Here is a 27475-nt window from a genome sequence, read left to right as displayed (position 1 = left end):
CAAACAGAGAGAGTGAGTCTGCGGTGTGATACAAGAGACATGAAGGTAAGGGTGGTTTTGGACAATGGAGAGTATAGAGTGCAACAGGAAGTAAAAATCCTATTCATTTTCTTAATAAGGGAATTGATTTTGAATGATAACTCAGACAGACCTACTAAGAGCTACAAAGTTGTTGAAAAATGGTTTGTTGAAGCAATCAGCCTGCATTATTTTAACTTTTTTTTAATAATTACTGTATGTTTAATGGCAAAATTCCTGGTGAAAAAAATTTTATAATATTGTGATTCACCTTGTTGCTAGTTTGTATGGATCATAGCATATAACTCTTCAAACAAAGACTTATCTATGGGAAAAATACTTAAGAAAACCAAGGCTGCTGAAAAAGTGGGTGGGCACTGTTTCAAATAATAATAATTCCTTACATGTATATAGCACTTTTCTGGACACTTTTTACTCTAAATGTTTTGTAACATTAAAACCACTAATAAATTGTGGTGCCACATGTGTTTCAGAGGTGTGATGTTATTACTTACTAGCCATGTTTGTAATCCCACACCTGCTGTGAGAGATTTTTCATATGATGTAGCACTCAGCAACAGCAGCATCTTTACTGACAGTCCTATAAATGTCTCCGTCATTTCATCATGTGTTTTTCTTCATTAGGAGCCGGCTAAATAAAGCAGTGCCAGTAAGTATATAGCTAGATTTGGTTTAAAGCCATTATTATTAGTGTCACTCAAAATGGGGTTGGTACATTTTAAAATTATCTTTATATGTACGTGGGTAAAGAGCAAAAATGTGTGATGCCGAACACTAATGATTCAAAACAAACTCACTTTTGTGTTCCAATAAGACAGGTTTCACATGATAACAGATGGTAACTCATTTTAAACAGATATTTCCTGAAAAGTTATCCCTCAGTTCTGATTGGTTGATCGGAATGTTGTTCCAGGATCAACAAGGATGTTGATCCAGGAACATTCATTACCCGTGATTCTGCAAAGAGATCTCCAACAATCAGAGAATCACGGTCTGTACAGTATAAAAACCATTACGCCTATGGGATGTCCCGACTTTTCACAAAAACAAACCTGTGTGTGTGTGTGTGTGTGTGTAAGAGAGAGACATTGAGTATATGTGAGACAGATTGGATTCATACATGCCACAGGACTGCTTCTGTTCTCTTCTTCTACTGTCCCTCATCTGCAGTAGAAAATGAAAGTGTGATGAAATGTAATATCTTCCCCCTTGGTTCAGCGCACGCACACACACACACACACACACACACACACAGCACAGGATGCTCCAAAATAAACACACAGTTGCTTGCATGCAAACACAAACAGATACACACACACACACATACACACACATACTATCAGAGCAAGATTAACATTAACCGCAGTTACCTTTTTTCTGTTATGTCCATGAAATTAACTTATATTTAGCATCAGTCTCATTTTCCATCTTCCTAATGGATTTCAATAACAAGCCTTGAACTTCAGAGCCTCTGAAAGTACCGCGCACAGCCATGACAAACCCAAATCACTGGATAACATCTATTATTCATTATCTAAGCCATGTAGAAATAAATTGCTTTTCTTCCAGTCAAGGTTGACTGGGAGAGATGAGAGAGGGGTGTTGGCGGGGTGGAGGGAGAGAAAGACGGAGTAGACGAGGAAGAAAAATGGTGTGTGTGTGTTTGTGTGTACATTGTACTGAGGACACATTGGATCTGTCAGGGTCTTTGTTATAATGTCAAGCTATAGCTGTAAAAGGCTGTTAGCTCTTAGCACTATTGCTAGCAATATTTCTCTGTGCAAAGGAGAGCTTGTGTGTGTGTGTGTGTGTGTGTGTGTGTGTGTGTGTGTGTGTGTGTGTGTGTGTGTGTGTGTGTGTGTGTGTGTGTGTGTGTGTGTGTGTGTGTGTGTGTGTGTGTGTGTGTGTGTGTGTGTGTGTGTACTGGTTTATATATCCTGGTGGGGACTTAAACCTGACTACACACAGACTCATGGGGACTCGTGTCACGGTGGGAACCTAAATTGTGGTCCCCACGGTTAAAAAAGCTTATAAATCATACAGAATGAAGTTTTTTGAAAAGACGGAGTAGACGAGGAAGAAAAATGGTGTGTGTGTGTTTGTGTGTACATTGTACTGAGGACACATTGGATCTGTCAGGGTCTTTGTTATAATGTCAAGCTATAGCTGTAAAAGGCTGTTAGCTCTTAGCACTATTGCTAGCAATATTTCTCTGTTCAAAGGAGAGCGAAAATCTAAAAATGCAGAAAGTTTCCTGTGAGGGGTAGGTTTAGGGGTAGGGTTGGTGTAGGGCAATAGAATATACGGTCTGTACAGTAGAAAAACCATTACGCCTATGGGATGTCCCCACAAGGATAGCTGACCAGACATGTGTGTGTGTGTGTGTGTGTGTGTGATTCTTTAACAGAGATATGATGAATGCTTTCAGTGTGACCTACTAATGGACACTGAAAAAGAACAAACACTCAAAAAGTACTCTGAATGTATGTGCACCATTCTGATAATTCTCATTATTTGCATATACTGTACCTCAAGCATATTTCACTGCTCACCATTATTTATGAAAATATATATTACATATTTTTACATAATATATTTATTACATATATTGATGGTGATCATTAAAAGTTGCTTGAGGTATTGTTTATGTATACCCATCTTTTAATGCTCACTTCATACATATGTACGATATACATAATACATTTAATACATTATTTATTATTTATCTATACATGTTATTATATTTATATGTTTTCATATTATGAAATTATGTATATAAATATGTCTATATACTCAATACCTCAAGCTTCTTTTGATGCTCACCATTACTATTAATATGTAAATGTGCTATTGTCCACTATTGTAGATTACATATTAATGGTGATCATAAAAAGATGCTGGAGGTAATGTGTGTGTGTACATACCCACTTTTAATGCTCACCTTTAATATAAAAATATCATATATTACATATAACATGTTTATTTATACATATTTATATTAAAGGTGAGCATCAGTAAAATCAGTACAGTATATGCATAACACATGATAGTATAGTGTTTAGTATTTAATTTAGTATTTATATATGAATATGCACAACACCTAAGCATCTTTTAATGCTAACTATTAATATGAATATATAAATGCGCTATTGTCCATTATCAGTGGGTGTCCTAATCTTTTCTTGCACCTCGCGGCTATAAATAAAGGCTCATGGATATGAATTTGGCTGGCATTGCTAATGTATTTAAACAGATGGTAGCACACCTACACTGCATTACTCAACTGCTCTTTTGTTCTCTCAAATACTTAGTACACACACTGCTGGTCAGGATAATCTGAATGGCTGTTATATAAGAAAGTGAGATGAAACTTTGTACCTTGAGGTTAAACACGTTTTGAAGTTATACATGCTAGTGATGAAATACTGTTGTATGTTTGCATGTGCGCTTCTTTGAAGTGGAAGTAGTAATTGGTAATTATGAAAAGTATAAAGAAATCCAGGTCCCTTGATATATACACAAACACAGACTCCTACACACTGTAAGTACATCACAGCTTTTATAATAATGTGTTAATTAATAACAAGACTATCTAGTCCAACACAATTGCTGCAACTCTCTTGTGAATATTTCCACAGCTGAGTTGTTTGATTATTGTTTGTTCTCATACATGAGCATTGACGAAGAAGTAAATTAAATGGCTTCCCAATCAATGATCTTTTCAGTAAACTCTCAAGGAATTGGCAATTGGATCTTGATGCCTTTCTGTGACCCGATGAGATTTAGTGTGTAAGCCAATCAAAATCAATAAAGCCAAGCTGTAGTTAACCCTTTAATTACTAACAAAAGCTTGATTTAAGACTAAGGATATTAAGACTAGAGGATCTTTCCTTATGCTCCAGTATATCAAAACTAAGATGACATTATCCATCAGTCGACACATTCATTTGCTTTTCTGCTACATTTCTGTATGCAAGTCTTTACTTAATTAATTATAGTTAAACTTATTATTTCAATGCCTGCCTTTTAAATAAGATATTTCACATGCACCTATACATTTTTGTTTTCTAACCAACCTCATTAACACGCTTTACTGATTTTTTTTTCTTATTCTTCTCCATACAGGTCAGATTTTGCTTTGGTTCCAGTTAAAGATCAATAGCTATGGTTGCTGTAAAATAAATGTCTAATCTCAAAAAGAGCTCAGTAGAATACAAAGGGCATGTGAAAAATAGAACTTGGCAGATTTGATAGGCAGATGCTTTGATTAAAATATCAAAACACCACACACAAACTGAATGAACACAAGATGAGAGAGAGAGAGAGCGAGAGAGAGAGAGAGAGCCTGCAAACATCATTGGCACTGGTGATCCATGAATCCAGTGGCTCTCATTAGAGTTTATCACAGACTGGCATCACTTCTCTCTGTTCTGCAGAATGTGGCTAGAGGCATTTTAAAATGCTTTGAAGCAGAACTGCTTCCTGTTCTTATAATCTCATCTGTTTCAATTAACTACATTATGACTGTTTTATCAGAACTTTTTCTTCCAACCTACAGCAGCGTAAAATGCATGAAAATAAATGTTCATTAATTATTTTGCTTCTTTCTTGCTTCATTTAGCGCTGCACTGTTGTGTGGCAGTTCAGTGTTTAGGACAATATGCCTCAGATTGTTTGATTGCAGCATCTTGCTTATCTGTAATCCACAAGGAAAAGTGAAGATGTGCTACCTTTTTGGAGCTTTAGCAAGTTCCATTTGGTTGATGCTATATGATGATATGGGTTGTAGGTTGTAGGATGTTCTACTCTAATAAGATAAATGCTATTTACAGATATCTATTGTAATGACCTTTAGAACCATTATGTTTGTACTAAAACAAAGAAAATGGTTTAGATTATTAGTCATTTAGATAATTCATGTATCATGTTACATCTGACCTCATTTTTTGACAGGACAGACATCTGGTAATGTAATCAGACACACTTGCTTGAGCTTAGTCCAGTCTTCCATTAAATCTCCTCATAATGACAGGACGTGATATTATTTGTGAAGAATTTTCCAGTGTGGGTGTATGTTATGTGAATGTTTCAAAAGAACATAAGATAATCATGAGTGGATTTGTATTTGTCTTGATATTAACAAGCAAGACCTTTGCTCTGGGGTTTTTACATTAGATTAGATTCAATGTTATTGTCATTGTGTAGTGTACAAGTACACAAACAATTGCAAATAGCAATATATTAAATATTAATATTATAACAGACAGTGCTATCTTGTATTTTCTCATTCAGTGTATGCAGTATTGTTATTCCATTCATATACCAGTAATTCAAAAATAGGCTGTTTTATTAATTTAATGATTAAATTCTACATATAGCCTATACACAATACATACTTAGCTAGAGTGAAGATAAACTGAATGTTAGAAAGAGTTGGTTCATGACCAAAGGCATAGTTCACCCAGAAATGATCATTTAAAAAAAGTCGTAATTTAATAAAAAAAAAAAAAAACTATTCTTTAAAACAAAATAGGCTGTTTTATTAATTTAATGATTAAATTCTACATATAGCCTATACACAATACATACTTAGCTAGAGTGAAGATAAACTGAATGTTAGAAAGAGTTGGTTCATGACCAAAGGCATAGTTCACCCAGAAATGATCATTTAAAAAAAGTCGTAATTTAATTTTTTTTTTAAAAACTATTCTTTAAAACATGTTACTGTGAAATAACCCATTTAAGGTTTGACATCAGCTTTCTTTAGATACTCATTATACAAAACATTTTTATGTAGGAAAAATGTTCTGCTTTAAAATGGAAACTGCTCAATAATTCTAGAAGTAAAGCCAGTTGTCAAAGTCTATAAAGTGTCCTTTCACATGTGATGAATGTTATATGGTTGGACTCCATTCAAGTGAATTGCTGACCACACAATTTAGTTAAAATGGCAGTTTGGACCAATAGATCTACAGAGTCTTTGTTATGGGCCTCATTGTGTGGTGCCGACCTGTAGGTTTTATGAAGAAAGCCATCCCACATCCTGGTTAAAGCTTCATTAGTGTTAAGACCAGCTGGGTAAGCGGGTGGGACACTGTTCTTAAATCCTTTTACCCACAACTCCTACACAAGCCTCTAACCACCTGAGAAATTGTGTGGTCACTTAAAACGCTGGCCTTTTGTATACAATTTTCTCACACCCAGGTCATTATTGAAGAGGTCAAACTAAGTCATCAGCTCATTGGTTTACTGGGAAATGATTACCATCTCAGATTAGAGTTGTTAAATGACATTTAAATGTTATGTGTTAAATGAGACATGGAAATAAGTCAGCCGTTGGCCTCGTTACATTTAGCCATTATATTTAGCTTCATATGCATTGTGCTTTTAATGATCAACACTATGATGTGTTTGGCTGACAACATGCTTATAATATATTATATACTTAATATATACAGGTTCAGCATTTCCATTTTTACCTTTTCAAACAGGATTGTAGGAAGCAATTACAACTAATTATCAAAATAGCAAAACATAATTTAAGGAGTGTTTATGCAAACATACAGTAACCCCATCCTTTTTGTCGCCTATGATTGTGACAAACTCACTTGCAGTGTAGACAGCTTTGCTGATTATAATTATAGCAATCTAGTTTTGTCGCATTGCTCACTTGCAGTATAGACACTGTGTAATTCATGGCATAACGTGCATCATATCTGCAACAGCAACCACATGGCATTTTTAGACATTCATGAATAGAGGAAAGACTGTATAATGATGTTCATTTTTCAGCACTACAGCAGAGCAAGACACCATTTGCACTGTCTTTAAACAACAAACGTATGCTGGGAATCCATTGCTGCAAGCTATATAACATATGTTGCATATAAAAGTACATTTCTGATTGGATTACATTCCCTCTCTATATTCAGTAGAGTTTTATAGAACCCATGGCAATGCAGCAGCCCATCAGTTACAGTCAGTTTCTTTGGATACACAGCAGAGTGCCAACTGCCCAAACTGTAGTGCTTGGTTTCATGTTTAATATGCTGAAATAAACTTCAGATATTCTCAGCTCAGCAGACATTCTGCTGAGTTTATCATCAGTAAAGACGCATCATGCAACTGTAGCAGCTGCGGTGGTTAGGGAGAAGTGTTTTTTTAGTTCTTTCTCTTTCTCTCTCTGTCTGTACCCTAGTGAAATGAATTCATTAGAGGTTGCAGGTGAAAGTTGCAATAAGCAAAAAATAGCAGAATTCTCTGGGACTGTAATATATTATGATATTACTATTTGATGTTAATATAAAATAACACTCAAATTTGTTTTTGGCTTTTGGGAACAGACACAACAGAATCTTTCCTATGGATATATTTGAACCAACAAATATAAAACAGGTAACACTTCACAAACAGGTTCAGTTTGTTTACATTAGTTAATGCATATAAGGCATCATGAACTATAACCTCTAGCATTTATTAATCTAGGTTAGTGTAATTTCTACATATACTAATACATACTTAACATTTTGCAGGTTGTCTGAATTAGCATTAATATAATAAAACAATAGCACATTTATAAATGAACATTATAACAACCTAGATTAATAAATGTTGAAAAAAAAACAGTGCTTTACAAGGTTTAATTTGACTCTGTGTTTACCAACCTTAGCAGAATCTGCTACAAAGCAATCAACTTTAGTGGATTTTACTAATATAAAATATTAAATTGTACAAGTCCTGACGGTACTTCCCAGTATTGACTAGCACTACATGCTTGGATTATGCATTTGTCCATTCAATTAGGCAGCTGTGAAGGCTAAATCAAATGGACATAATGTGAATTGACAAAAGTCTGGATTTATACCAGCCACAGTATCATATATTGCTGCTGATGTGTATCGATTGAACTCCATGCAGGCTCAGGAACAGCGCAGTCTGTATGTATCAGAGGGAATACATGCATTGAGAAATGTGTGTGTGTGTGTGTGTGTGTGTGTGTTTAGATTGAGGTGTGAGTATCTGCACACCAGCTTGCCTCTCCTGAGTGCGATCTATTCTATAGCTGTTCTGATGAGGAATATGTCATAGGTTACTGTTTGTACACTTATGCGATACTAATGTTGAGACAGAGTTCAAAATACATGAAGATAACCTGGCAATTATTTGTACTAGGGATGCACATTGATGCTATATTGGATATCGCCTTTTTATTTTACTGTTATCCATATTAGATGTCCTATATTGGCATGTGGCCAATATATATTTAACTCAATGCTCATATTCCCTATTTGTACATTTAGATTACTGTCATCTAATGTGTGCATAAAGCTAATCTTTAAAACACTATTAATTTAATAACACTGATAAATGTAATCTTTAGCAAATTTTAGCATAAGTATCCAATTTCATACTGTACATTATAATGTGATGATGCCTATTTTTATACAAATCTTATTTTTAATTTATTTAAATATTTTAATAAAGTATAGATTTTAATATTGTCAATTAATTGATTATCAGCCATAACATGAATTATGAGTGTTGGCCAGAATATTAATATATGTGCATCCCTAATGTGTACACATATATGTCTTTGTGGTTGTTTTTACTGCCTCAACCCTGTCCTAAAGCCCAGGGTTGACAGCACATCAAGTACATGCACAAATAACATAAGAAAGACTATTCATATTGTCACCAAAGAAATCATTTTATGGTATTTGCTATAACAGCATGAAGGACTTTGTGATCCGTTTTAATGGTAGGATCATGATAAATTAGGTGTCTCCTTGCTTCTGCAGCAATCCCTGAGACGTCTGATGGAAAATCTGTTTTTCAATTTGCAATTCTTTCAGCCTCACAGTGTAGAGCCTCAAACTGTCTAGAAGAGGTGTATGAGAGAGAGGACCAGTCTTTAGGGAACACTGAGTAAGATGAATGAGGTCTGTTTGAAAGTCAAAGATGACCACCCACCCATTGCACCCCACCAGTCACATCACTATTACCATACCTGACAATGTCTGCACTGGCCTTTAATGTTAGAATGACCTGAGCACTACAGTCCTAATAATGGGAAATATCAGCAAAAGTGTTTGGTTGTTGTGTCCATGAGCTATTCTAATATAATGAGTGTTTCAGTGTTTATATGTGCATGAATTTGTGAAAAATATTTGCTTTATTAGAGTGATCTTCAGCTCAATATATGGTGTCAATCTCTATATCTCTGAATAAGTCAAATCTTTTTTGAATAAATCTGAAATGCCATTTTGCTAGGCTGCTTTGCAATCTCTCAAGTCAAGCCTCTTTCTCAGTTTTTTAAGCTTAGGCTGCTATTTGTCATGTGATTCTCTCTATTAACCCCATCTAAGAGAGTGTGTATATGTGTGAAAGTGAAGGAAGGAAAAAGAGAGTGAAAGAGAGAGAGAATGCCCCTAATCTCCTGTGATTCACTTTGACATGTGAATGACACGGTGAATGGTTACCATGGAAATAAATGTGTAAAATTTATGCATGCACCTTTTATCTGCCTCAGCCAAAAAGAGGGAGATTTTGCTAATGGGGTGTAAGTGCTACTGGTCTCTCTATCTCTCTCTCTATCTGTCTGTTTCTCTTTGTGTATGTATGTAAATGTGTGTATGAGTGTGTACAAATGTGGGTGTGTGTCTTTCTCTGGGCTTAGCGGGCATTATATTGTGGGTTGTTCTTCTGCATCAAAGCATGTTAGCATGATTAGCAGTGATGACACGGTATGAAAGCGCAACAATGTAAAGGCTGCATTCTAAAACTAGACTGGTGCAATATAAACCCTCAATTATCATATAAAATTAGAAGTGTTGCCACATTTGTATTGAGATACACTGGATTTAAAGTAAATTGTACTAATCTCGTGAGTATGTATATGTATTTTTACTTAAAGTGTGGTTTGCATAGCCACTGAAACATACAATATTGGCATTTAAAGCATCAAAAACGTTAATTATTTACATATGAACAACTTTGCAGACGTACAAATGAATCCTTGAATTAATACTGAAATTATGGCATTAACATTTTGATTATACTGTATTCAGTTGTCATATGAATGGCATTATGTTTTAAACTGCATTTATTAAACACAGTTACCTCATTTACTTATATGAAATAACATTTTGTTCTGTTCTGTGTGACTTTTGCTGCCAACTCGTCACAAATTATTACATAATGTTAAAAGAAGACTACACATTAAAACCTTAAAATGAATAACATTGCTGTAATCGTTTAACCATGGCTTATGCAATATATGTAATAATATGTAATTATTTTGTTTGCAGTGGGACTCAAAAGGAATTTTCTCAGTCATGCTGTGACAACTTAAATTCTGCTCTGTACCTCAGAATCAGAAAAAGCTTTATTGCAAAGCTTCCAGTGCAGAACAAAGTATAAACATAGTGCAGATGTACATAGAAAATAAGGCAATAAAATAAAATATAACAAAATAAAAAAAAACAGACAATAAAATGTAAATATGATGCAAAACAGTAATAAAAAAACTGATAGAAAAAGAATAACTAAACATATTGCAAACAAACAAAAACAGCAAGTGACCCGTAGAGCTCCACACCGAGATGGTCATCCGCGGCACCATCTTGACTTGAATCATTACTCCTCACAAAACTATCATCATTTGGACTACTTTTGGTACTATATTGTTACTAAAACTGTCATTTTCTTGCACATCTCTGTCTAAAAGTTCACACTTCAAATATTCTCTATAAAGTGGTTAGGTTTGGAGGTAGGGTTAAGGGATCTAAAAATCTAAATAATTTATTGATAAAATGATATAAGTGCATCTATATAGCTTTATGATATAAAAGAGTAGTACATATTTAAAGTTTATTTATTTATTTATTTTGGTGTAAATAATGTAATTAATTATAATAATAAGTAATAATATAATAATATATAATAAGTAATGTTTCCTTTTTAGATTTTTCAGTATGTCCAAATGGTATGTTTCGGTATCAGCCAAAATGTACAAAAATGTATGTTTTGTGCCTAAACGTTATATAGTTGTCACGTTACGCTGCTGCGGGAAGAACGTAGGAGACACGGAGTAGCATAATCAAACTAAACGAGGACAGGAACATGACCAAATAAGGAAACACAGGAAGGACAACGGGGGCAAAACAGGTCCAAAAGTCTGACAATAGTAATACCTGTGTATAAACAATGAGACCAGGCTGGTTATACACAAGAAATGAACTAGCTAAATAATAAGTATACACATACACTCTCTCTCTCTCTTGCACAGAGGCAGTGGACAAACCCCAGGGTGCAATTTTGCTATTTTGGTTTCCTGCATGATTTCCAGGAATTGTGTAAGTGTCCGTGTGTGTGCTGGCGAAACAATGAGCATTACATCCATCATTACATTTTCCGAGGGCATTATTTCAACTTCTCTTAGCCATATTTTATAGCCTCATTTTTACTGCCACATTCTTAGATTTCAAAGTCATAGCTCATGTCCAGAAATGCTTCTCTAAAGTTCTGCACCCCATAAAAGAAATAGTAAATATAATAAATAAAGTAAATAAAATATTGTAAATAAAGCATAATCAAACTAAACGAGGACAGGAACATGACCAAATAAGGAAACACAGGAAGGACAACGGGGGCAAAACAGGTCCAAAAGTCTGACAATAGTAATACCTGTGTATAAACAATGAGACCAGGCTGGTTATACACAAGAAATGAACTAGCTAAATAATAAGTATACACGTACACTCTCTCTCTCTCTTGCACAGAGGCAGTGGACAAACCCCAGGGTGCAATTTTGCTATTTTGGTTTCCTGCATGATTTCCAGGAATTGTGTAAGTGTCCGTGTGTGTGCTGGCGAAACAATGAGCATTACATCCATCATTACATTTTCCGAGGGCATTATTTCAACTTCTCTTAGCCATATTTTATAGCCTCATTTTTACTGCCACATTCTTAGATTTCAAAGTCATAGCTCATGTCCAGAAATGCTTCTCTAAAGTTCTGCACCCCATAAAAGAAATAGTAAATATAATAAATAAAGTAAATAAAATATTGTAAATAAAGCAAATATTGTCAGACATGAGATGTTTTACTTGCTTGTTTAACTTCACCTGTCATTTGAGCCTTCATAATGCTGAATCATGTATTAATGATTCAGCAGGGTGCAACTGCAATAATATCTCCTTCATTTGCAATACTCAAGTATTTCAAACATGTTCTGCTCCTCTGTCTGAATTTATCAGCTTGTTAACCTTTAGATCAGCAGTCAGTGGGAGAAGAAATCTGATCGAGCAGTTCTGTACACAGGGTAATGGCTCTTTCTTTCTCATCCCCAGGCCAGTTAGTCTCTTCATATATAATGAACACAGCAGCAGTGTAATAGAATTCTTAGCTATTTATTTTATGATATAATCTTCTGTTTGAATAGTGCTGATCTAGATTAAGACCTGGCCTATTTTAAGAGTATTTTATAGGTAATTCGATAGCATGTGGCTTGGCTCGCCTTTGTTTTTTTAAACAGTATGAAATGTATGAGGAGTTGAATTAATCAAGAGTACAGTCCATCATATATCAGGAATTATTATTGGAAAAAATATGAAAGTATAGCGTTTGGACCAATCAGACACACAATTATTCATTATATTTAATAAATAATCCAGCAAACCCCCTCACCCAAAAAAGCAAACTATGTGTTAGAGTTCTGTGGACAACCCCCGAAGAGCAAATAACATCCCAAAAAGGCAGAACAGGCCTCTGGTTACCATGGCAAGCAATGACAAATCATCTGATAACACTGGTTTTACTGCTCAAAGGAATGCGGGCAGAGCAACTCTCACTCCGTTTCCCCATAGGAAAGACACATAATGCCCATAAAAATGGACTCTTCCCTGTTCATTCATAGAAAACCTTCTATGAATGAACATGCCTATCTCCAGGACTTCGTGTGTATGATTATTACTTTCTTTTATATTGTATACTGTTTTATGTATGCTTATGATAGAACCACTAGTTAATGTAACCTCACCTATACCATGTTTGGTATCATATCTATGAATTCGTATTTTAATGATCTAAATGAGAGTGTATGTGTTGATACCATATTACATATTAGTCTTCTAAGAATCTGTAATAGTTTTTGCATCAGCACCCAGTTACAAATGCAGAATACAATGTTCGAAGACTCACTGACCCCCTGGAGGTGGGACCTCCATAGAAGTTAAAAGGCCTCACATCAGTGACCCGCTTCTCTCTTCTTTGGCCCTCTTACCTTCTTGCTTCTCGGACATCCAGTCCGACTGCGACCCGTGGGGCCTCCCCCGCTGCAGGACACCCGGGAGAGAACTCTCCCAATCACCAATGAGTCAGAGTAACATCTTCAGTTCGTCACTCTTCAAGCCCGGAAGAACGTGATTGCAATTCCAACACCATCGAACCTTCGAACCATTAAGACTTTCACCCGAGACTGTATCCGTACACTCGTTCAAAGGCCAAGGCAATGCAAGTATCATAAGCGTGTGACGGAAATGTTACGCCCCTTGCCATACTGTGATGCCGTGTCCGGCCGGAGCGATAATAATAATAATTCATTACATTTATATAGCGCTTTTCTAGGCACTCAAAGCGCTTTACATTGTCAGGGGGTATCTCCTCATCCACCACCAGTCTGCAGCAGATGAGACAAAACCAATAAAACCCATTATAAACGAGGCATTTGTTGCATCCAGTGGGGACATAATTACGGATTATAATGACTTATACTGTCTTTTTACGTGTTGCGTCACCCCGCGTATAGTCTTTATGCACCAAGAGCTTGTAACACTTCAAAGAGAAAGGACAAATTTTAATCGCATCATATGACCCCTTTTAACTAAATGAAATAGAGGTTTAGTATAAGCTGTAGACCCCATTGTAAAACGGCGCTGATGGTTTCACTCAGGTGGTTAACTGACTCATTTTCCATAACTGCATTCTCTGGTTTCTCTAATGGTTTCATTCATCCATCTCCCCTGTGTATGTATGCGTGAGTGTGTGTGTATGTGTGTTAGACTAGTTTTGTGTTAAGTGTTTAGTTAATAAAACTTTTGTGCACAGATTACATGAGTTTCTGATTCTGTCACTGCTTGTGGATAATGTCCCTTTAACGATCCGATCTTGTTACATGTTCTAATGCACTAGTACTGTAAGTTTTCTGTGGCCACGAAAATATAATTTCTTAGAGTTTATATGAAATTACACTGAATGTTCGCTGGACGAACAGAATAGTTGATGGTAATATTAATTCTGCTACAGTTACTACTGGCAGCTGATATAAATTGTAATCAATTATAATTAATTGTAATTATTTATATACTCTTCTCTTTTGAGCTAATTTTCTACAAAAGAAACAGAGAGGCAGAGAGAGAGAGAGAAAGGGAGATATGGGCAGAGAGAGTAAACCAATGACTGTCCCAAGCCATTAGAATGAGGGATATTTCAGCTTGACTGAGCAATTCATTCTCAGCATGTCACATTGAATTTTCTCAGTTCTAAAATCCCCCACACACCTCACTTTTTCCTATCCTTTCAGATGCTGAAATATTGCTTCCAACCAGTCATTCTGCCTAAATATGTCCACACATTCACCAAAAAATATTCCAATCTGCTTGCTTGGATTGTTTATCACAGTGTACATGAAAATTACATTTGCAGTAAATTGAGTTTTAACCATAACATTACATTACATTAACCATGTAAACCATATCTTTAATAGGTTATTGTATAATAAATGAACGAATGGAAGTATAAGAGGAGCATGTTCATCTAATCCTGCAAATCACAACCCAAAGGTAAGCATATATAAATGTTTGCTTACCTCACTCCAAGTGACCCACCAAGGTTATTATAGTTTTGAATTAAATTTTATTTACAGAGTTAGTTTATTTTTATCCTATGACTGATAGTTCTATTTTTTTTCCTGAATATCATAGATTAAATTTATTTGGTTTTTATTTTAGATTGAGTAATATTGTGCTGCAAGAGTTAACATGTTAACTGATTTAATTATCACTGCTTATGTTTTTTTATTAGTTATAAAATATAAAACCTTGACATTATATTCTGTATCTAAAAATAATTTGTGCCCATTTTCTTTAAAAAAAGTGTTTTCGTTTTTGTTCATTTTAGTTTTTCTTAACAATAGTAGAGGACGTTTAGATCCATTATTATATGGGTCTAAATATTATTATATGGGCTGTGTGTGAAATGAGCGACTTGTCAGACTTCCAAAAAGGGCAAATCATAGGAGCCTGTTTACCAGGAGCATCTGTAACCTTAAGTGTTTTGAGAACAACAGTCTTTATGATTATGGCTGCATATACAAAGCATGGCAAGAATTCATCAGCGAATAAGAATAGTGGGTGCAGACCAAAAGTGAATCATAGGGACAGTCGAACACTAAGAAGGATTGTGTCCAAACAACTCCAAACTACTGCAGCAAAAGTGACAGCAAAACCTCAATATTCACCTTTAATGTCCTACTTCTACAAAAACTGATCACAGTTCACAAAGCCAACATCCATGAAAGAACTACAATTGCTACAACTTTAATCACAAACACCAAAGCTAAAATGCGAAAAAGATGGTGTTATGATCATAAAACCTGGACATTTGATCAGACAAATTGCCTGACTTGAATATTATCAAACCACTGTGGACAGTTTTGGAGAGAAGAGTGAGAAGCAGTGTCTCACTCTAGACAACATTCAACAATGTATGAATTTATTCTAAGAAGGTTGGAAGCTGTTAAATGCAAATGGTGGTAAAACACCTTAATAAAGAAATATTGCCTTTCTCACTAAACTTAGAATAACTTGTGAAACCTACATAGAGATAATTTTATGCATTTGAACTGATATTAATTGTATTACATTTTTACTTTTGTCCTGGATCTTCGTTTGATGCTGATTTTGGGAGAGTGACTTGCACTCCACACTATAATATCTGCTATCTCTCTTTCTCTTCCTTATCTGACTTCCCTCTCTCTCCAGCTCTCTTTCTCCTCTCTGCAGTCAGACAGTTGTGAGAGGCTGCTTCTCTCTGACTGATGTTACTGAGATGCCAAATGGGAGAGAGAATGGCAATTATGTCAAACTGCGCAGAAACATGTGTCTGTGTGCACCAGCGCCGAACCACCTCGCTGCACCTGATCACTCTAAATAACTCTGAACACAGGTATTCTGTGCCAGTGGCAGGCAGCGAAAGAGACAGAACCCTATCCTGCGGGTTTGTTTTCCTACCTCTCCCTTCATTTTCTTTCCCTTTGTATTGTGTTTTGTTTTTTCTTTCCCCCTACAGCTCTTCAGTCCGCAGCCTTGAACTATCAGAATAAATAACCCACAGTGTTTCTATTTGTGAGAAGCTTTTAAAGTGTGGTAAGAGACAGGACTGCATTGATACACCATTATATGTGTGATTATATGTGTGTGTACACACAAACGTTACTTACAGTCTCTCAGTACAGAGAAAACAGCATCCAGTGCTGTAAATTTAAAAATAGCAACCTGCAAATACATAGTTATGCTCCAACCACAAAATGGAACAGTGGACTAAATGAGATCTTGAGCAGATTGGATTGTAGGAACATTTCACAAGAGAGAAACACCAAATGGAGCAAAGGACAGAGGATTTATATTCCCTTAAGTAAGTAAAGAAAGAAAGAAAAAGAAAGAGAAAGAAAGAAAGAAAGAAAGAAAGAAAAATGATACTATAGAAAGTAGTCTGGCAGTGGTTTGCCAGTAGGGCACCAAATACGTGGAGGTCTGTTTTCATAGAAAATAATCTTAGTACTAGTTTTACTGCAGATCCACAGGCTGACAGCACTTCCTGGCACTCGGCCAGTAACATGCAGGCTTTAGGATTTGTTCATTTCTGCTACTTATTATTTGGTGGGAGTGTGACAGAATTGTTACCGAGGTTTTGAACACCAGAACCACTTCTTAGGACTGAATAATTGCTACCATGCAACAACACAGTAGAAGAAAAATAGTAAAGTTTGGAAAGTTTGGTGTGTGGTTTAAGGAACTAAGTGACTGAAGGAAAATGTTTGAAAAAGAAAAAGGGAGGGAGGTTCTTTTTCTAAATCTTGGCTAACATCCAGCTGAAGGTAATCTGTGTTTCTGACCCTCTCCCTCTTCAAAACATATGAAGACTCAAGAAAATTAAATGATTGAGATTGTACTCTAGAAGTAAATCACATAGTATGAAATAGATTTAAATAACATAGTATAACATAGATTATTTGCTAACTGCACTGAACTCAAAAGATTCCGATAATCGTGGTGGCTTTGTTACCTTTTTGTACAATTTTGTTTTTTAAACTCATTAACAAATATTGTCAAAAAAAAAAAAAGATTTCCAAAGGCACCAGTTATTTCTGGTCCCACCCTGAGACATGGTTAATTTTAGTCTCTCTTTTTTTTTTCTTTTTTTTTTTACAATGAGTGGACATGGTACATGGTGTGTTCCTGTCTTCAGATTTATATATTTACAATATTATTTCAACATAACTTTAATGTAATGACATCATGTCATATTAAGCTGTGAAATGTGCAAATTGCTGGAAGTGATGAATTATGTGTCACTTAAGAGTTTTCAATTCATTTAAATTCCACATTAGTGAGTGTGAGGCTGTGAAAAACTTAAACACCCATGGTTTAGAATCCAGAGTCTATATTCCATATCAATTTTAGAACAAGACTAATGAGATAATGAGATAAAATGAATGTGATCTGTAAGAGCCAAATGTTCCCCTAGAGTAGATTATGAGCATCACTGACTGCAATGCTTTCTGAGCACTGGCCCAGTTCTCACAGTCCTGCACAGTGAGGCGGCAGTGTAAAATAAACACAAGGTCATTTGAAAGGATTTATGACATGTTTATGGGGCAACAGAATTCACATTCCTACGTCCTCTTCTTCTACTGTTGGGCTAACCTAAATGCTGCCACATCTTACATTCCCATTTCCCTTCTTATCTGATGGGATTTCCAAAAACACTTAGAGCCAAGATGAGTGTAAACACACACACACACACAAAGAAAGAAGAAGAAAAAGCAAAAGAACAAAAACATCTTGTAAATGCTTTCTCAATTGGTTGAAATAAGGTTTTAAAAGTAAGAGAGAGAGATTTCATTCTAAAATGATTTTTATAGACTCAGACTATCTATCTATCTATCTATCTATCTATCTATCTATCATCATCTAATCCTCTTCTTATGACAGTATCCCATAAGTTAAGAAGAAGAAAGGGATGAAATCCAAGTTAAAGGCAACAGAGAGAAAGAAAGCCATGGCAGAATGAAACATGTCATTATATGCTGATAGAAAGGCACACTGAGGCATATAATGTAATTACTTCCCAACTTTCACAGTGTGTCAATCATGCCACTATCTGCTTATGCTTTAATGGGATATTGAAATGTCCTCTCAGCTGAGAGGCAATGAAGGCTCCTGCTAATTAGTATGAACGAGGAGCATTAAAATGAGTAATGCTGTGGAGGACAGGTTTTAATTGAGAATAATATAACGCTCTATCCCTTAAATTCATCAAAGCCACACACTAATTGCTCATCAGACTAATGTTGCCACAGACCATGTTTTTATTTCCTGTACATTTTTGGACTAAGAAAGTTTTTTTGCTCTAATTGATGTAAGATAATTATAGTGACATTTTAGAGTAGGGTGACATACACATTTTATAAGACAGTGCTTAACAGAAATTAGGAGATAAGTAGATTACTAATTAAGTAATTAGCAGTGGTGTGGTAATGACTCCACGTGTCAGTAGGTGAGCTGAAGTCTCAGGGCATTTGTCTTAGAAATGGGGAGTGCTTTACTGTTTACAGGGGTCATATGATGCGATTTAAATTTTTCCTTTCTCTTTGGAGTGTTACAAGCTCTTGGTGCATAAAGAAGATCTGTAAAGTTGCAAAGACTAAAGTCTCAAATCCAAAGAGATATTCTTTATAAAAGTTAAGAGTCAACCACGCCTACCTAAAACGGCTCGTTAAGAGTCAGCCACGCCTACCTAAAACGGCTCGTTCTAACACGCCCCCATATGTCTATGTCACGATGTGGGAAGATTTGCATAACGTCGCCCAAATGTTCATGCAAAGAAAGAAGGCGTAACTTTTATTCTCACTGTAGTATTGTTGTTGCTGCCATGTCGTGAAGACGGTGTGTGTTTCATTATGAAAGAATGAATCTAAAAGTTACACCAAATACACAAAATAATGTTCTTTTTAGCAACATCATATGACCTCTTTAAGATTGTCAACAAGATACCACATCTTTTACTTGCTAGGTCTAATGGTAAGTAATTTACTATAACTATGTAATGTAACAGCATGAGATATTTTTAAACCTTGTTAACAATGGCATAAATATTTTAAGAAATGTTGCCTTAAGTTGTATGGCTATATTTGATAACTAATTATTCAGTCTATATGAGATCTCCCTTATGAATCATGATATTCATGACCCAGCACAGATGACAACATTGCAGCACATTATTACCTACATTTTCACAGTGCAAATAATACAACTGTAATGCCAGAGAAGGAGGATGAGAGAGAAAGAAAGATAGATTAGGAAATGGTGTCGTGAGAAAAAGAAAGCACTTTTATCTTTTATCTTTCTCATCATTACTGAATGCTGTAATAGAGGCGATGGCCCCTGAGGGTTATATGTAAAATGCAAAGACAGCATATCCACACTGCATACTGCAGTATCAGCCATGATGTAGAAGGGAGGGGGTGAGGGTGGTAGAGAATCAAATCTCATGAAAACATCATTTGTAAAGGGCAGAGTAAATTTATCCTCCTCTGATCCAATGTAGCATCGTGTTGTTATTTTTACAGACAATTAAGATTCAAATGCATGAGTTAAGAAATACAAACACTTAAAAAATCAGCTACAACCCAAGCCCATCAGGGAGCTCAGTGACATATGAGATACATCATTTAGTATTCAGTTACCTTTTTTGATTCTTACTCAGTTTTGTGGTTTGCCCTTATAAAATATATATATTTTTTAAATATTTAGGCCCCTGCCTTTGGAAACAATTATTTAATATATTTATATTTATATGGAGATTTCAGCTGATTTCAAGTAATTGCAGTAAATGCATTTTATATGTTCAGTAGATTTGCTGTTGTTGTTATTATTATTAATATTATTGGAATTATTTTGCTAATTTAAATATGTACAAACACGTGCATCATTTCAGGGTTATATCACTGACCAATGGCTGCATTGATGAAAGCAAATGTATCAGACTTTTCTTCTGATGGGCTTTTGGACGTGATACCAGCCGAACACTTTATTCAATGACAATTCGACTTTATTGCATTACAAAGGGGGGATAGATCAAAGACCCCAGTGTCTGATAATGAAGACTTAAGGCCAAGCCAATCTCACAGACCCAACAGCCTGAGAATCTCACCCCTCTATATGAATCCATGTATAATGGGGGGGGAGGAAAAGCTTGATATCTAAGAGGACTGTAGCTGAATCTTGAGTATATCTGTTCTATACACAACGGAGCAAAGCTGATTTGTCAGTTTGCCAAGGTCACAGCAGAAGACGCACTTCTTTAGATTCATAGCAGAGCATAATTTGGAGCTCTGGGTGGAAAAGTAATGCTGTGGGTCACATGTTTGAGACCCAGAAGACAAGAGTCACACATAACAAATGCATAATGATGTGTAGGCTGCTATATGATAAATCACAAGGCAAAATACAATACACGATTTAATTTGTATGTATTGCGAAAGGGCACATATATGGTGTCATGAACACAGTGTGGCCTATATAAAAATGCAGCTAAAATATTTGCATTATGTGAAGTATTTGGCCTTGTTTTATAATAAGCACATGAGAATTGAGATATGAATATTATTGATGCCACTGATGACTCTTCTTCTACATCCATAGCTGTTCAGTCTAATTTAGAGCACACTGCCACAATAGAGATATCAGGCTTAATATGAGGGGCGCATAAATAAAGATTATTAGGTTAATTAATTATTTTGCATTTATGATTCTTTTATACCTCCACATAATTACTACGGGCTGCTATAATTGAATTTGAACTTGTGCCAGAGTGGGATCATTTGTTTTCAGGTTACCAAATGGTGACAATGTTGCCGGGTGTAGAGGAAATGACATGAAGTGTGAGTGCGGCATAATTCATCTGCGCTCAGACGCTGACATCAAACCCACAGAGAGGAAATTAATTCAGTTTCCCTCCTGCCACATGGGCAAACAACATTACACACACAAATAAATAATAACAGAGAATCAAAGATGCTCCTGCGCACATCAGATCGGGCGCATTCATCACCACACTTATCAAACGTAATAACAGCAACGTGGAATGTGGAACACAATCCGTATCTGATCGCCTGTGTGTGTGTGTGTGTGTGCAGGCATATGTGTGTAGATAACATGCGCGCATGTGTGTTTGTCTGTCTGTTCATGCATGTTTATTGTATGAGTGTCTGTTTGAAGGGAAAAAAGGAGGCGGAATGTAATGCATATAATGTGCATATACGTCATGCATTTCTTCCCCTTTGTAAAATCCTTAGGCCTTGTAGATAATTTTAAATGTGAAAACACATCTTAATTAAAGTTTTGGCTGTTTTGTGTAATATAGGATTATGCATTGCACAAGAGTGAACATTTTCAAAGGAAACACTGTGAATGCAAATGCAATCATGATTGCCACTTACCTTCCAGCTGAGCCTCTGTTTTGCTGATGGAGTTACTTTCATCTATTTAGGCCCATGGGATTGCAGAACTCATCCCAGCCCATAATTCACTATACATGCATGACATTTTTTTTTCAAGAAAATAAGTTCTCAGCAACCTTTCAGCTTGTATGAATAGTTTAAAAATAAAAAAAAGTTTTAGTTTTATTTGTGACACTAAATATGACAACATTCTCCATTATAATTTGGTTAAAGTTCAGAATTATTTTCCATTCATCAAACTTTATTTGTTTTGTCATTGCATTGTATGATTATCTGGATGCTGTAAATCCATACTGTTAGTCTAATGGCATAGCTTCAATCTGAAGAAAAAAAAAACATTAAAACATTCAAATTACTGTTATAAATGATAAATCATTGTAAAATGCCCCCAATGTGTTTGTAGTCTGTAGCCCCTGGTGGTCATGATTGGGAATGTTAGCCAGCTGCTTCAACAAAACATGTTTGAGTTGGCTACAGGAACATACATATGACACATCCTCTCTCTTTCAAATTGCCCCACATTTGCCTTGCATTAGTTAGGAAATACACTACTCATGACTTTTTTCCTAAAGCTTTGCTTACCCGTAAAAAGATTGTGCAAAGAGCCGAGAGGAAAGCTGCCTATTCACTTGCAAATAATCTGCAGGGTATTCTGTTCAAACATCTTCTGTGCCTTTTGAATTCTGCTCAATTGCACTAAGAAAAAGTGCATATAGGTTGTCTTTACTTTTCAAGAAATGTTTATATTTGATATGACCCAATAAAATTGTTTTATGTCTTTGTTTTAATTCATAATCAGTTTTATTTTAATTAAACTACTTGCTTCAGATCAAAGTACAATTTCGTGTTTCTGTTCGAGCCTGAAAATGGGCAGAGGATTTTGAGTTCCCAGCATGTATATTCAATGTCTTTTTGAGCAAGATGAAAAAAGGAGGAGATTTTTAAGTGTTAAATGTCCTGTTGTCCTGTTATGTTGGGATTTACAAGAGATTTTGTGATGCTAAGTTTTGGAGTCTGTGCTTAGGTTGAGGATGAGCTAATGGGAATGAAGGCCACCATCAACTCTGCTTTAAACAAAGACAAAATACTGAATACCAATATGGCTGTAAAATCATGACGACAATTTGTAGGCTAACTCAGAAGGCTAATTCACCATGAGTTCCTTTGGGAACCTCCTATGGGTTTTTAGAATAGTGCTTTTCTTTTACGAGTAAAATAAGGTGTGTGGTTAATGAGACTTTAAGAGACTTTCATATTTTGTTCTACAACATAAATCACATACAGTCGTATATAGTTGTGAATTTGGAAGCTGCTGTGTTTATTAAAACTGAAAGTTGCATAAAACTACAGTGGTTGCCCTACTCATCAAGCATCATGTCATTTATAGAACAAAACACATAGCCTAGAACAAAGTCTCTTCAGGCAATGGTAACTGCATACTTTATTTAACTCATCACAAACTCATTATCTCAAAAATGCAAATTCATCCAGGTTTTAGAAGCTCAATATTGTGAACAGTCTCTTCTTGTGCACTTCCACCAACATACACTACATATGCTTGCCTTTGTGTTTGTTAAAATGAATTATCAGCATGATAATGTGCACAAATTTTGGTAGCTAGTACTTAAACTGCAGGAGATTCAGTTGGGAAGGCTATTTTTTTTTAGTGTGACTTCGTACAGCTGATAAAATCACATAGTCACACACACACACACACACACACACACACACACACACAATTAGTATTTTTAAATTTTAATTATAAATAAATATATCCTTAAAAATAATACAAGTTTATTCAAAGAACACACAGTGGCATGTGCAATGCATGATTACATGATAAAAAAAAGATTTTTAACTTTTTTAAGATATTTGTTTAAATGTATTATTATTATTATTATTTTTCCAGTTGACGCAAAATAACCAGTTTAGTGATTATAAGTTTAATATATCGGCTATATTGCCAATCCATGTAATGTACGCGGGGTGTTTTCTTTCTGGGGCTGAGAGGGGAGTGGCGATGGGTGCTCGGGGAGTGGTCGCAATGAGTCCCTCTGTCTCCCATACTCCTCCATCACAACTTGATGTTGGCTGAAGTAAACAGAAGACCATTGGCTGTCCAGAGTCCCTCAAGCGCTGTAATGAATAAGTAAACACCGCTTCCCAAGTTTCTTGGACTAACGCTGCTATCGGACAGTATTATTCATGTGTCTGGAGGGCTTAATTTAATCTAATTAGCCAAGCTCTGAGAGGCTAAAGTGTCTCCAGATCTCCAACTGAGCGGCAGCGCCTAATTTAAAACGTAAATTGTGGATTGATGGAGGCGTCTTTGAAACACTGAGAGCGGGAAAAGCCTTGTGTTTAAATCATCCAGCTTGTCTGTGAGCGTGTATTTGAGCGGAAAACATTATAGCGGAGTTGCTGTTTGCCTTGCTTTCTTTGTGTTGCTCTTCTCCAAGCATGCTTGAACCTCGCAGCGCAGGAGCAGTTTGAACATCGTCATACCTTCCACAACATCCCAAAACTATGGCCAGCGATCACTGCTTATAGAAGAGGATTACTAAAACTCCTTACAACACCCTTTTACCCTTTCTCTGTCCCCTTGAGCTGCAATAAACCCGCGTTGTTCACCGCTTCCCTCTCATTCACCGCGCCTGGATTGTTGAAGGACAAGTAAGAGAAAAATTGCGCCCTTTTTGTAGAGCAGCGCTTCGCCGAGAGGAAACATGGATGTATTTTATCCGTCTGCCGGAGGGAATTCTATTCCTGGAGACCCACAGAACCTGGATTTTTCCCATTGCCTGGGATACTACAACTATAATAAGGTGAGAGACTCAGTTGGAACCCCTGAGCTGGTGTTTCCAAACTAGGAGCACAAAGTTGATTCTCTCTTTGGTTCAGTACATTTGAAACTGGGACTTTTTTTGCGACTACATACTTGTTTTCAACCAGTTTAAGTTATATATGGTAACTTTGGAGAGGTTTGTCGAAAGGGTCGTGATGTTTTCAGTGATTTAACTTTGTAAAGCACCATCATTCAGAGCAGGTGGAAGAGCTACTGCCAAAACATGCTCACATGTGGCAAGCCATTTTAACATGTATTCTTTAAGACTAAATATGTTTTTATGTTACTACTTTTTTAAAATAACTAATAAGTAATCTGATAGTGATTAACACTATTTTCACTGATAACTATTGTACTAATTAGATACTGATTCTTACTTCTTTGCTACTTGATAATGATAAGTAACTATTCCATTGCTTCTAGTAACACATTGCAAATTTGTCTCATTAGTGTGTTTTAATTGTTGCTGGTACTTATTGCAGTTTTACCCGTACTTCTGTATTATTAACTAGTACCTGTTTGTGAAACGTAAAAATTATTATGAAAAGTTACAATCGTTAACCCCCCCCCCCCACGCATGTCATATAATGACTTTGTCAGAAGGTCTGCATCATATTTCAGCATGGAAGATAGTGCAATTCATACTGATATTAGTCATTATTAGATTACTTACTAGTTATATGAAAATAGTTATCAAGATGTAAGGAATAAATGTTCAAATTGCTTGCCATACTCTGCTCTCTTTCTGTCCTCAGTTTCTGAGTCCTTTTATTTTCCTTAAACAGTGTTGAGTCAGTTGATGATAAACATTTTTAGAGAGATTTCACCCAAGAGTCAGCCCCACTCTTCCTTGTGCCATGTCGACTGTAAGTTACTTCCAGAGCCCCATAGGTCTATGGATTTAGTAATGACTCTACAGAAGAGGGATACATGCCTTCAGCAGTTAAAGAAGACTTTCAGACAAAAGGCTGTCAGTGTTACAGGACAATGCATGAATTGTGCTGCCTTACAGACTCTGCTTAATATGACAGGAATGTTTTTATGTGCTACTGGGGGAACAGTTCTGTGATTCCAGGATTTTAGCCCTCCCAGCAAATGTTGTTGTTTAGTAATTCACAGAACTATAAAATCTCATGTCACAGTGTTTTAGCCTGGCAGGTGTTCTCTGTGTTAGAGGGGCTTGACTTTGTTTAGGCAGCTCTGTCATCAGACACTACATTATTTTGGCCCTATTGATAAATGGTGATGGAATTGGAAGTAAAGTGATACGTTACATGTTTTTTCCCTATTATTCTCTATTCCAACTCAATTATATTCTGTGTAGTTACTATATTCTATAGTTTGCATATAAAGCACAGTTTTGTTTTAAGTATGATCTTTGTCTTTTGTTAAGGTTTGAGTCGAAGCAGAGTTGCCTGCTCTTCAGCATTTACCACCTGCCAACATAATTATATAATGCTTGACAAACCTAAAACATCTTCAAGAGAAATTTGACCCATCCTTTCTGGCCTTTACATAACTTCCTGCCTTTTTAATTAGCCTATATGAAGTACAGAGTTGACAATGTAACTGCAAAGGCCCTGGATCAGAATGTACAACACTAGAACCATAACTACCTTATTAGCCATCAGTGGCAGTGTCTAGCTGTTTTCAGACACTGACCAATTGTAATTACGTCCACAGCACACTAACATTGCTTTCAGGCGTCGCATCTTTCTTAATATCTAAAAAGTGGCAGATGAGAGAAAGAAAAGAGACAGGATTCTGTAATGTTCTTCACCAAGAATGATCGTAATGCAGATTCCAAAAAATCAAAAAAAAAATCTGAACGGTTTGAAACGTTGAAACTGAAACCACAGGCTTTGGGAAAGGTCAACGATCACAAATGATTTGCAAACAGCCAAAAAAAAGTAGGTGTGTCCAGTTGACAGTTTTAATAAATGAATCTTTTTAGTGCAGTAACAGATCCGTGTTGGGCTGTAAGTTCTTAAACTGAACTTTAGGGTATCCAGTTAAAGGCCTGTACCCATGAGCTATAAGGGGTCTTGATATGTGTCTGCAGCCACATTTCATGCAGTGGATTCTGGGTAATGAGTGTGGTTTGTGCAGGAGCATTGGGTTTATGAAGCAAACACATGTGGTAGCAGTCAGTGAAATTTACTAGAAAAGTGTTCCTGATGCCTTAAATAAACCAGTGCTTGCATTTGCAATGTGATTTTATATTTGGCTTTTTTTTTTTGTAGTTTAGAATTTTGTGGAATTTTGAATGACACATTTAAATGCTGTTTCTGTTCTGTGTTTGGTCCCGTTTTGGTTTGTATCGATCAACTGTACTTAAATATCAAAGACCGATCTGTCACACTGAACTGAACTCTGTGCTGGCTTTGTAATTTAGTGAGTTTGTGGTTGTATTTATGTAATGTCAGGTACGAGTAATTTGCATTCTAGGTGAATTGTAATTACTCTGATCATTTACAGATGTCTAATAGTGTAATATAAGGAGCTTTTTTATTATGCAAAGGCATTACGTTTGACTACGGAAGTTCTAAGCGACCATGCAATATATTTTTTTTCCTTCTTGTTTTCTCGTTATAACGACTTAATTTTCTCGTTATAACGACTTAATTTTCTCATTATCTCGACATAACGGAATTTTTTTTCTTGTTATAACGACTTAATTTTCTCGTTATCTCGACATGACATAAAAGTTGTTCTCTATATAACAAAACTGCGCCAACAGGTGGCACTATTGACCTGAATATAACTGATGGGGTGTTGTAGGCTATAC

The 27475-nt window shown here is 35.9% G+C and overlaps 1 protein-coding gene across 1 annotated transcript in view; it reads left to right on the top strand.

The window, feature by feature from the left end:
• The first annotated feature begins 23933 nt into the window (after window positions 1-23933).
• LOC107742773 (TOX high mobility group box family member 3-like) overlaps window positions 23934-27475 on the top strand; it is a 65545-nt gene continuing 62003 nt past the window's right edge. Inside the window, exon 1 of the mRNA XM_016555814.1 lies at window positions 23934-24667. Coding sequence (XP_016411300.1) covers window positions 24569-24667 — 99 coding nt within the window. The 5' untranslated portion in view covers window positions 23934-24568. The remainder of the gene's footprint in view (window positions 24668-27475) is intronic.

The sequence above is a fragment of the Sinocyclocheilus rhinocerous genome, unplaced genomic scaffold (assembly GCF_001515625.1).
Source record: "Sinocyclocheilus rhinocerous isolate Xijiao unplaced genomic scaffold, SAMN03320098_v1.1 scaffold857, whole genome shotgun sequence".
NCBI lineage: Eukaryota > Metazoa > Chordata > Actinopteri > Cypriniformes > Cyprinidae > Sinocyclocheilus > Sinocyclocheilus rhinocerous.
The sequence above is the reverse complement of the archived record's forward strand: the minus strand, read 5'-3'. Positions and strand labels throughout refer to the sequence as shown.